General features: G+C 42.0%; 1 protein-coding gene across 4 annotated transcripts in view; it reads left to right on the top strand.

The window, feature by feature from the left end:
- The window catches only part of sema5ba (sema domain, seven thrombospondin repeats (type 1 and type 1-like), transmembrane domain (TM) and short cytoplasmic domain, (semaphorin) 5Ba), a 266,236-nt gene that overhangs the window by 97,010 nt on the left and 156,209 nt on the right, over nt 1-13,017 (top strand). For all 4 annotated transcript variants that reach the window (XM_054746665.2, XM_015965908.3, XM_015965907.3 and 1 more), the window contains one exon: nt 8,348-8,575. In XM_054746665.2, the coding sequence (XP_054602640.1) occupies nt 8,395-8,575 (181 nt within the window). In that variant the 5' untranslated portion in view covers nt 8,348-8,394. The remainder of the gene's footprint in view (nt 1-8,347; nt 8,576-13,017) is intronic.

Genomic DNA, 13,017 nt, shown 5'->3' with positions numbered 1-13,017 from the left:
TAAAATTTTTTCATGGCTCTTAACGTTTTATCATAGTATGTAAAGATATTGTGGAGATTAAAAAAGAAAAAAAAAGAGTGAAGTAGTTCTGTCACATTTGTCTAAAAACCTCCACCAATAACATGTTTTGGACCAAAAGCAACCATTGGAACGTCTGGTTGTCGGTCTCACAAACCGCCGCACATCCCTGCCTCCTCCACGCATAAAGCACTCACCTGTTTAGCAACGGAGCACCACTGTTGTGAGATGTTCTCTGCTCACTAATATCCGAGAAGGAGAAACAGCCGGCTGCTCCCACTTCAGCTTTAGGACAAACTACTAGAGTTCCAAAAAGACAAACACCGTTTAAAGTCACGGACAAGACGTTTGGACGTAGAAAATGGCAGTTGGTGTTAAGCACGTTCTCATTTCCTTGGGCAATACGGGTTTCTGGTTCCAACAGACTCAGGGAAGATACCCGAGGGGAGGGGTGAGTGTTCTGTCACCGTGTTTGCGTTCAAAACCTAGCTTGTTGTGTAGATTTGTTACAGCAGCTTTAACACCTGTTTTAAAGCTGTCATTGATTTGGTGGTGGTAGGACCTGGACCACTTGCTGTAGCTGGTAGATTCTGCTCTGACCTTTGACCCTAAACATGTCAAAATTCCTGCACAGTAATGTGAGAGACCAGCTTGGACCAAGTTGGTTTGGACTTGTTTTTGTCCCTAAATCACTAAAATCTTCTTCTGGGAATTCCATCTAGTCTTTAATCAGGTTATTTGAGTCATTTGTTTGCTGATCTAGTTGACAGAAACGGTACCGAAGCTTTTGAAAAAACAAATCTGTAGATATGAACTCGAGTCTCTTTACTCTGACCAGTCAGTCCAGTTAAACCAACGCTGAGATAAGCACTTACACACACTCACCACAGACACATCTCACCACCACATTCCCACCCTGTGTTGCCCTCGGGGGGGGGGGGGGGGGGGGGGGGGGTTCACCAAAAGCCACATTGACCATGTCTAATTCAACTCAATAGCTCAACCCCACTAATCTCCTTAATGCTGACATTGTGATATGAGGGGGGTGGGCAAGGGCATCTTAAGGAAACTGGACAAAAATGGAGACAACACACTAAAGGGGGGGGGGGGACGGGGGGAACGGGGGGGACAGAGGAGTGCAATGAAGACAGCCGCAAATGAGACAGAGGGTGTATTTTTTATGACCGGGGGGGATCATCATGAGCAACCCTTTTTGGGTTGCTTGAAAAAGACGCACTCAAACAAAGGGCATCTTCTAAAGGAATTAGAGATGGCTGACTACAGAATGGAGATCTGCTCGGTGTGTGTGTGTGTGTGTGTGTGTGTGTGTGTGTGTGTGTGTGTGTGTGTGATGCCCTGTATCAAATTAAATCTGTCTGTGGAATCGAGGTCTGCAGTACCTCAGGAAAGGTGGCGTCTGATTTCCTGTAGGCGTGTAACTGTCAGTGTGCCGTGACACGGGATTAAAGACAAAATGAGAGGATGTGTGTGCAACACGATATCAGATAGTTATAATTATAATTACACACACCACTGTGGTGAAAGGAAAATCAAAGTAAACTTAGTGTTGTGAGGATGATTTTAAAATATGGATAATTATTGGGAAATTGCTGATATTTTGTGTCTTTCATGAGTAGAGCAGCACACAGGAAGTGAATGGGTTTTGCACGTTCTCCTTCCTCCTGCACAGGTTTCATCTGAGTTCTCCTGAGAAACTTTCACAACCAAAGATTGTGCATTGTTTAATTATTTAATTTGAATCTAAATTAAAGGGCACGCATGAAATTCCACCAATCAAAACACATGAAATGGTACCAATAAAACTTCTACACCTTAATCTAGTGGAAGACGGCTCCTCACTGGTCACAAAGGTCCTGGTGATTAGCTCAGTCTGATCAGAAGTTTCTAATAAAAAGAGTGATGGAATCGACTCGTGTGTGTGTGTGTGTGTGGGGGGGGGGGGGGGGGGGACTGTTTCTTTAGAGGTATGGATCCTCCAGCATTCTTGCTGACAAACTCTTGCTAACCCTGTTCACAGCAGGATGGGAAATTGGATGGACCCTATCAGGCATCTTTGGAGAGCGGTGCTTTACACACACACACACACACACACACACACACACACACACACACACACACACACACACACACACACACACACACACACACACACACACACACACACACACACACACACACACACACACACTTGCAGACTCAAAGTAAAACACACGCTCAGGGGTTGATGTTGGCATGCAGCATGCATCATTTCTGTCCACATGCTGTGACCCAGTCCTCAGTGTGACCAGCTGTCCATGGATGAGTTTTGCCAGTTTCCAGAGCTGAAGTTTGAGTGGATTTTAGGTTTGTAATTTTTGACATCCTGCTGCATACACTCTCCCTTTCTGCGTTAGTGTCGAGTACTCCTCGCCAACCATAGGCTGAACTTAGAACTGATCCAGGCCATCCATCAAGGTCTCCTGGCCTGCCGTCTCTCAGTCCAGAGTTCTGACAGGGTCAGTGAAGTCAGCTCTCAGGACTCAGTGATTAAATGGGAATTAATCATCTGTCAGTGTTAATTCTACAGATAATAAAGGGAAAGGAACAGTGGTTTTCCTGGGAATAAATTCGCTTCCGTAAACTCTTCAGATCATCCTGTCTTCCTCTTCATGTTTCCTGCCATTCTCTTGCCAGGTGTCCAATAATAAACCAATAACTACTGATTACCATCAGCCAGCAGGGCTTCGCTGGAGGTATGAAAAATCTGTGCTGGTAAAACGGAATAATGCAGCTCCTATTTTATGAATAAAGTGATTATGTGAGAACAATAACTACACAAGAATAGAAAAACAACTTCAATTACTCGTTCTTTGAACAAGCAGACAACCCATCAGAAGAGGCTATAATTTGAGATGAGAAGCGTGGCCCCACTTTCAGGTTCTCAATAAAAGTCTTGATTAATAACCTTCAGCAACACGGCTGTGGTCGGAGTTTCACTTGATTTAAGCGGGAAAAATGCTCGCTGACAATCATGCTTGTGGTTGAAAATAAAAGTCAATAAAAAATTCACAGAACTTTATAAAAAGATGAGTGTTTAAAAATCCATTACTGTGGAATGAAAAGAATAGAAAAGAATCAGGAAACTTGTAGAATTCTGTAACAGTGAGTGAAACTGAAGCAGAGCCGTTGCACTGCATCATGGGATATGTTGTTTATACCACACATAAACCTCAGACAACACTGATGAAGGGACATCACCGTGCTCTAAAAAAAACCAGATATGCGATTTAAAATTTCAAGGCACTCATTTAAAATGATTCTATTTATAAATTATATAGAAAACCCAAACTAAAGAATTAGAGTTTTTTCTGCTTCTCTTTTTATATTAACAGCAACATCCATCTATCCATTTTCTTTACCCGCTTATTCACGCAGGGTAGCTGGGGGCCGGTGCCTATCTCCAGCAGTCTTCGGGCTAACAGGCGGGGTACACCTTGATGCCAGTTCATCGCAGGGCAACACAGAGACACACAGAACTAACAACCATGCACACACACACTCACACCTAAGGACAATTCAGAGAGACCCATTGACCTGACTTACCCGGAGAGAACCCTCTGCACAGGGAGAACATGCAGATTCCACACAGAGATCCCAGGCTGGGATGTGAACACAGGACTAACCCAGCACTAACCACTGCATCACTGTGCAGCCCTTAACCCTCTGGAGGCAGGCGTTGCAGATTTTTTAGCTCAGAAGTACCCCTGAAGTACTTAACGGTAGTTGTTCGTCCTTTTATCAAAACTTATTTTCAGCCTGAGAGGGTTAAAAGGGACATTATGGAAGTTTGACAGCCAAACATGTATAGAAATAATAAATGTCTTCTTCATACATTCTCCTGCAATGCCCTGGTCCTGTAGAATGAGCCCTGGCATTTTTACTGTGATTGCCTGTTTTTCTGTAAAATCACAGAAAAAGAGAGCTGCTCGGGTCGAGCAGGCTGCTTCATGCGCATTCACGCTCAGGCATAGCCCGTAGCATTTGCTATCAGTAGCTTTAGCAGCAGAGAGAGGCAGTGCCACTTTGTTGCTGTTCCTAACGCCTAGTGACAAAGCTAGCTACATTTCTGAGGACCCTTAGCTACTTTCTGTAGAACTTTCTTCTAGATAGTTCCTGCAAATTAGCAACAAAATAGCCATTTTCACTCTGAACCGTTCTTTGAACGTTGTTTTAGCTGTCATCAAGGATATAAATATTACAGATACTTAAGACAGCATTGATGCTATAGCTCACCTGCTTTGATGTCAAGACTCTTGTGAGGGAGACCCGGGTACGATTCTGGATGTGAACATAGTTTATTTAGAGTTTCTTTTTCTTTTAATGTTATATATTTTTTTACAGTAAGATGCCCGAATTTTTATTTGAGACTCGCCGAACGGCATTGAATTCACAGATAAAAAAGATGTGGGTTCAACTTTCATTTTGGAACAATTTTTCAAGCAAGGGAAGGGAATGATCTGAGCATGCAGGAGGACTGACCCATCATAAACCTTTGTCGGCTGTGCTGAAGAGAAAGGTACAGAACCAAATTATTTAATTAATTAGTTGCACATTCTCCTGTCCTCTGTCCTCCGGGCCACACACACACACACACACACACACACACACACACACACACACACACACACACACACACACACACACACACACACACACACACACACGGGACTGTCTCAGCTGTTATTTTCGTTAAGGAGTGTGCACGAACAGCATGCGCGCCTCGTGCACGAGCCTACTATTGAAGCTGCCATTACGCTTTTGGCCTGAGGGGGCAATCACGAGCATAAAAATTCAAAACTCCGTAAAGTCCCTTTTAAAGCAACACTAAACAGTAATGCATGTAAACCCGCTAGAAGCTGTGTTTTATAGGTTGTAAGAGGTTAATAATTCACCTGCACACAGCAGGAACCAGACCTCCAGCTGTGTTATGTTCTTCATATTCTGGTGTTTCGCTGTATCAAGAAAAAGGTTTAAATGCAAAACACTCTCCTAAAGAAACAAGACATTGAGCAGTGAGTCAAAGTGAGACATTTGATCATGTCAAGCATAATATGTAAGCTGACTGTAACAGAGCTGGTTCTGAAATGATCAAAAACGTAAAAACAGTTCTGAACAGAGCGGATGCCTCTTCACCCTGCTGCTAACTCACAAACAACCTATTGTCTGACATGTGGTAATTTACACCTTGTGTAATTAGTGTTTATTCAGATGCGCTCACAGTGTGGAAGGTTTCTCTGCATACTGTAAAATAACCTAGAGTAGGTAGAAATGCTCAGGACCAGATTTATACAGAGCATACAGGTGGAAGATTAGCTGCTGCCTAAAGTCAAACAGTATCCATCCGTCTGCTCATCTGGGGTCGGGTCATGGAGGCAGCTGCCTAAGCAGAGAAGCCCAGCCACTTGGACCAGCGCCGCAGAGGGAATGCTAAGGCGTTCCCTGGACAGCTGAGAGATATAGTGCTTCCACATCATGGTCAGCGGTCTACGTCGTGCTGAGCTGATCCAACACACCTACTGCTGATAAATTTGGCCGGCTGAATTTTAGCGCTGAATTGTTTTATGCTTTGTGAACAAAGCATGGCCACATGGGGGCAGGCCAACGCTAACAAAACCAGACCGTGCCAGATGTGAAAACGCCAATAGTCTCTCCCTAGTGTGTCCTGGGTCTTAGGTCTCCTCCTGGTTAGAAGTGCCTGCAAAACCTCACCAGGGAGGCATCCTGACCAGATGCCCAAGCCACCTCAACTGGCTCCTCTTGATGTGGAGGAGCAGCGGGTCTACTCTGATGACTGGATCAAATGGTAATTTGAGGATTTTGCCTACGCTCTCTCTTCACCACGACAGACAAGTACAATGCCGGCATCTCTACAGACGCAGCACCATCCACCTATCAATCTCCCTGCTTTGTCTTTTGCCTCTTTCGTAGGGTGCATCGTTTGATTTAGAACAATTTTGATTCCTATTCCAATTCCCTGTTTAGATTCCAGTTCCTATCGATTCCCGATTCCGATTCTTTCAAGACATGAAATGCTTTACATGAGCCAGCTAACCACAGGTCTTAATTGATTAAATAATGTTAACTTCAACATGAATTTTAACTCTATGAACAACAACATCACCTTCATTTAGACAGAAACATGTTTTGGAGAAAAAAGAAAAAGACTTGCAGCACAACCAGTGTGCTTGTTTCTGACCACATCCAAAGTCTGGAAGAAGCCTCTGGGATGAGAGGCTAAATGTCTCCAACATATCCAGAAACGTCCAGCTGTTTTCAGCTAAAACTGTCAGGATGATCATGTCCAGGATGACTGAGAACTACACCTCCATGCTGCAGCAGCATTCAGTCAGAACAGAAACTTAAATGTAGCTGCTGTCAGTAACAATCTAACAGATTTTAAACATTAAAATTCTCAACAGAAATAGTTCAGAAAGGAAATTTAAATGTTTACAGCTTTGTGTGATTTATTATTATTATTATTATTATTATTATTATTTACTGTGGCAGAAGCTGGTGTGGTCCACCACAGAGAAGCTGCACTAGAATGATGACTTTATTCTACAGGTTATTATTCAGCCTTCTGACGCTCACGTGTCTGACTGCTGACGCTCCGTGTGTGTTTTTATTTCTGCAGTGAGACAAACTCCCTCACACCGTCCAGAGTTTGTTCTTTAAAGCTTCTATTAAATTCACCGTGTTGACGTGTTCTAACAAGTTTCCTCTACGCTGCAGGAATTAAAGTTTACATTACAGAGTAAAAGTTCGGCAGACGTGTTTGTTTATATCTGGCCGCTGCGTGCTGGGTGGGGGCAGGGAGGAGGGACTCGGTGCTGCACCCAGACAGCTGGTGTGATCAGCTCTGAAAAGCGTTAATCACAATTTGCATATCGCGTTTATTTTTCACGGAGATCAGCCGCGGATTCCTCCTCCGTCGGCACACTAGGAATCGAAACTTGGAATCGAAATAAAAAACGTTGAGCGATTCTGGGAAAAATGAACAGTTGGAACCGGTTCCAATTGATGCTCGATTCTCGATGCCCAACCCTACCATTCGTGACCAAGACCCAAAGATTCTTATGTTTTCCAGACTTCCAATTGTCCACGACTTCCCCCTAAGTGAACCATCAAAGCAGATCCATTTGCTTTTATCAGTATCTCTTACTTCCACAGGGAACCTTAATGGTCGACACATCCAACCTGAAGGAATTTTGTTTAGTTCAGATGTCGCCGAATGCTTCCACCTGTCCTATCAGCAGCTGGAAGCTGCTGGCTTCACCGTTTTGTAACGACACACATGGGCATCGTGTGTTTGGCTAATTGCATAGCAAATACAATGAGCGGGGTAATTGATTGCAGGCCAGTCTGGTTGATTTGCAACTCAACTGCTAATCATTTGTTATTGATTGAAGCATTAGTGAGGCAAACACTACAGAGGGATGTAACTGAGTCAAAGTGCTGCAGAAAGTTCACTCTCTTGGTTTTAATCTACTTTAATGACATCACACCTCGCTAAGATAACATTGTAAGGAGAGCATGGTGGGAGATGATGAACTGCTGGTCTCAGATCAGTGGTGTCGACTCATACGTTATGACTGCAGAGAAGGTACCTGCGTGTGTGCTGGCTCAGTTTGCATGCATATGATTTGAACACTGAGGGAATTATGGGGAGTTATTAATGTACTGAGATGTATCACATGCAGTAAAAATGTCAGAGAGTCAAGAATTTACAGGAATCCAACTTCTGCAAACATTTTTTAGCACTAAATCCAACTCAGCTCATTTGTGCTTCAGTGGCGTGAGGAAAGTTACGCCACTATCCCATTCAGTTTCCCAAACCTAATCAGCCATTAAATTAACTTCCAGGTTTAATTGCACATTTTCATAATTATCCAAAGGTCAGAGGTTAGGTACTTCAATGATATGACTCATTGCTAAAGTATATTTCTTTCCTGTGTCCTTCACACGGTGCGTCTCCATTTTCTTGTCTTTACTTTTGATACTGAGTTTATGCAGCTTTTTATCTCGTCTTTGCAGCCACCTTCTACTTATCTCACATCCATTTTTTGTCCTAGCAGTTTCTACTAAAACCTTGCTCGTTTGCATCTTTTTTTTCATGCTTTGTCTGCTGCGTTCAGAGCGGTAAGCCCCCTGGAGCTGAAAGTTTTGAGGGTGAAAATGATTTTGAAGTGACTCAGAGAGATGCGATTCTTTGAAGCCAGGTGTAAAAATGTTGCATTGAGGTGCTGAAGTTGTCTCTTCTCCGCTCCAGCCTATTCCCAGAGGCCCACCTTGGCAGCTAGAGGAGAGGTCGTCACCATGACAGCGTCCTCGCAGGACTCCAACCCCTCGTTGATGGCTGGCCTCTTTGTCCTCCTCCTCCTCCCAGCTGTTTTCATGCAGAACTTTGCTGTCCCAACAACCCCGCCGCCGCCTTTGTTCGACCTGCTGGCCCAGCCGGAGTGCACAAAGAAAGAGCATCCGAAGGTTTCCATCCAAGGTCTGACATCATCTGAAACAACATGTTTTGTATAAACAACTGACGATGCTATACTTAGAGGCACAACTTTTACTTAGAAACCTGTTTGTTTGTCAGTTTTTCTCATGTTTAAAAGACAAGAAGAGGGACATAGACTTTGTTTACAATCTGTCAAACTTTCTGTTCCAGAACCCATCAAATATGAGCCTGTGGGGTTGTCATGTCTGTGCTGGAATTCATAAATCAATACCGACCGGCACAAAATACAAGCAGTAAACAGGAGCGACCCAGAAATGTTTTCTTGTAACTAAGAAGTCAGACATCTTTTTGTTTCACTCTAATATCTGGTAAAGAAGACTAAAGGCTAACGTTGAGCTAGCAATGCTAACAATGAAATAGAAACGAGTAATCAACTCTAAAATATATATCAAGCTACTTTTTTCAGTTACCAAAAACCTCATATTACAGTGAAATGTATTTATGTACTTATCAGCTTAGTGTGTATGACTCGTCTTCACTCGTCTGGCACTGATACGTAACTCGTAATGGTTGTTCAGAGTGGACTTGTATGTTTTGATACATTGGCTGCAGCTCCCATCTTTAACCACAGGGTGTCATTCCTTCTTCAAGCACCTTTAAGATTTGCTCCATTTCATCTATGCCTTTTTTTTTAACAAATCAAGATCTTGAGACTTGCTTTGATCAAGATGGGTCAGATGAATAAAAGACTGATAAGAATCCTGCAATTTTAAAACCACCAGCCTCCTATGGTGAAAGTGTTCAGTTATCCAGGTTGGAGGACATTTCTCAAATCTACATAAAAAGTTAATTGCCCAAGCTTTAGACACCTGATCTGAGTCCGAGTCATTTGTTTGAGTAGATGTCGATATCAAGTCCTGATCTAGTGCTTTGTCAAAAACTTTAAATAAGAAAAAACTGGAAAATACTTCCAAGCTGTTGGCCTGCTCCATGTTTTTGTTGGACTTAACGGAGACAGGTGATTCACTGTTATGATGTCTGAAGGGAAAAGCCAAAAGAGGAAGTAGGCGCGTATCATGAAGCTCTGTCTTTTCCATTAAGTTAAATGGCTGTCACACTGGCTTCACCGTCTGGTGAAAAATACCGGCAAACAAAAGACCAAAAAGACATTTTCTCTCTTCTGAGGTGACATGTTAGCTCCAAGTTAGCTAGGCTAGCTAACAGCTGTATGGGTAACTGAATCCCTGCCTGCCTTGTGCGACGTTACGGTGTTGTTGTGGTCCAAGAAACAAAGAATATTGATGTAGCGGACCTTGTTGAAATTAAAATGAAGCCAGTTATTTTGTTTGAAAGCCCCTATCTCAGGATGAATTAAAAAAGTCATGTTTGTTGTTTTTTAAGATGAAATCCAATCTTTTCCACCTCATTCCGATCCATTGAAAATCACGCCATCGGAGCGGAGCGTCTTTTCTTTAATTGTGGTTAGTAGAGGTGCTGAAAAAAATCGATTCAAGTCTGAATCGGGATTCTTATTTATAAAGATTCAGAATTGATCCCAAGAACTCAAATGTTTGGCATGTTACAGGTGTGAGATGCACTTTTTTGATCTTTGTTAGGAGTCAGTACTCCGTTTACTTTTGTGGTCCCATAAATTGAGATGATTTATGTTTGAATCTGCTGATAAGAGGGCACTTGAATGTCATTTTTTTCCATACTCAGAAATGTGAGATATTCTCATATTTATTTTACTCAGGATTACTCATGTAACTTGTTTCTACACATACTTGAATAGTATTTGACCGTATTACTTTCAAAGCTACTGTTAGGTAACTACAGATTTGTTATATTTTACAAGCTAAGCAATAATAAATGTTGCCTTCTGGTCAAAAGATTGCTTCTGTTTACAGTTTTAGAATCACTTTATTTTACATTGTAAATTTGCACTTTTGGAGCATGATCAGTTTAAAGTCAAATAAAAATGTCCCATAGCTTTAACTAACTTGCACAACAAAGTAGTTCATCCTGGAGCTGACACTCTTTGTTAATACTGATTGTGAATTTATTTAAATCGAGAATCGATTCTGAATCGAATCGACACCCAGAGAATCGGAATCGAATCAAATTGTAAATGGTAAATGGCCTGTATCTGATATAGCGCCTTCTAGAGTCCTGGAACCCCCCAAGGTGCTTTACAACACAATCAGTCATTCACCCATTCACACACACATTCACACGCTGGTGGGGATAAGCTACAATGTAGCCACAGCTGCCCTGGGGCGCACTGACAGAGGCGAGGCTGCCGAGCACTGGCGCCACCGGTCCCTTCGACCACCACCAGCAGGCAAGGTGGGTTAAGTGTCTTGCCCAAGGACACAACGACAGCGACAGACTGAGCGGGGCTCGAACCTGCAACCTTCCAATTACGGGGCGAGCACTTAACTCCTGTGCCACCGTCGTGAGTTGCTCTAAGATTCACATCCGTAGTAGTTAGTGCTTTGTTAATGTATTGTGTCAAACTTGAGAGGAGGTCTGAGGCTTCAACTCCTCCAAACTTTGTTTTTAATCTGAAATGTTTTCACAGCTTCAGGAATAGGAAGAAAACTTGTCACATGTGGAGCAAACCAACAAAACCCCTAATGAGCCTCAGGAGGGAGAAGAGTGGGGCTGGCGAGTGAATCAGCTGGCTTTAATGGAGCCCTCACTACACGTTTTGAGTTGATAAAACTTCTCAGATGGGGAGGGAAATTTCTTTGGGAATATAAAGAAGTCCAATTTTCTTCTTTCCGAACACACCCCAGTTAATGACAGGGGATTCTCTTGGTGTTTACAAATGTAAACATCACCATCAGCAGTAAAATGTAGCATTCATGGGTCAAGTCTCTAATGTTTCAGAGGAACCATTAAGATTTAATAACCATTAAATGTGTGGACTGATTGTGGGTTAAAGGTTGTTAAAATAAATCCAGATGAATCATTGTGACATTTGGTAGAAAGCAGATATTTTGAGATCTTTAGTCCAGCTCGCTAGTATGTTAGCTCATCAGGCCTGTGGAACAAGCCAAAAACGATTCAAAACGCTAAAGTATGAGAAAGTCAATATTATGCAGTAATATTTAAATGTACAAAATCACAATCAGACACAAGGCCACTATTTATAGGGTTTATGCTCATTACTTCCAATTTTAACTTGATTAGATCGTCTCCTGAGCTAAAGGTCACAGGTGAGAGGTATCCCTGTTAGTAATAAGGGTTATATCATCCTCTCTTTGGATGAAGAGCTTTAGATTCAGAGGAAGATGCTAATGTAACCATTATATAGCGTTGAGGGGGCGGACAGCGCTCTGCAGACATGCTTCAGACATTTTCTAAATGCTTCCCATATATTTAAAAAAATGCCAACAAATTTAAACAGTTTTCATAAAAAATGCAATGAAAGCTCACAGTTCTGCACCCATTCATGTGACAGCATGAATCTGTAAACGAACAGCAAATGAGGACTTGATGGAAATGCGTCTGTGACAGAAAGGCTCCTGATATCTGTGCTGTTTATCTATACAGTTGCCGGAGAAATGAGGTCTGTCTGGCAGCTAGAAATAGAAAAGGATCAGGTGAAGAATAACAGATACCGCAGAATGAAATGTCAACATGCGCAAATTAGCTGTGTTTATTTTTGAATGGGTTTGTTTGTGTCTCTTCTGCTAAAAGGAGCGACAACAATTAAAAGACCTAGAGAGCAGCAGCAATGCTGGAAGACAGCAAGGCACACAAAAAAGTATAATAACTACTTTATAATAAATATCTAATGTATTTATTTTTAAGCGTAATCTGCATCTTTTAAATCATCCTGCTGACGTCATTCATGATCTTTTGTCACTTCGAAGACTTTTGTGTAAAATCATGATCAGTAGATAATTACCAAAGCAACCAAAAACTACAGAGGACAGGATAGTAATTATAACTTAAAAGACCAAGTCACCCCCTACCAGATTCTTACTCAACTCCCACTTCCTGTTTAAAAATAATGCAACAAATGCTGTTGCCTAGCAGAACGAGAGGGCAGAGCCGCTAACAAATACACACACTTACGACAAAGTGACATCATAATCTACCATCTAACATCATAGTGTACCACTTAGCCAATAGCGATGGCAGATTTAAATTCAAAAGCGGTGCAGAGTTTTTACCTGACGATGGCGCATCACTGACAGTTTTAGGCAGAATACTTACATTTTAACTAAGATGCACTAAAGTGCCAAATTATTTACGGCATTTGTCTACAGCACGATCAGACACTCGTTTATATAGTTTATCAGCAAAAAAAAAAAGTTGATTTGGAGTGACTTGCTCTTTAATCAAGCATCACGATTTTAAAAAGAATTATTTGAATTTCTTGTTTAGATCAGAATACTAGTACATTTGTTCTCACGAACAAATTAGTTCATGTTTTAGGTTTGATCTCTGGTCAGTATTGGAAAAAAGCACCA

The sequence above is a fragment of the Nothobranchius furzeri genome, chromosome 14, assembly GCF_043380555.1.
Source record: "Nothobranchius furzeri strain GRZ-AD chromosome 14, NfurGRZ-RIMD1, whole genome shotgun sequence".
NCBI lineage: Eukaryota > Metazoa > Chordata > Actinopteri > Cyprinodontiformes > Nothobranchiidae > Nothobranchius > Nothobranchius furzeri.
The sequence above is the reverse complement of the archived record's forward strand: the minus strand, read 5'-3'. Positions and strand labels throughout refer to the sequence as shown.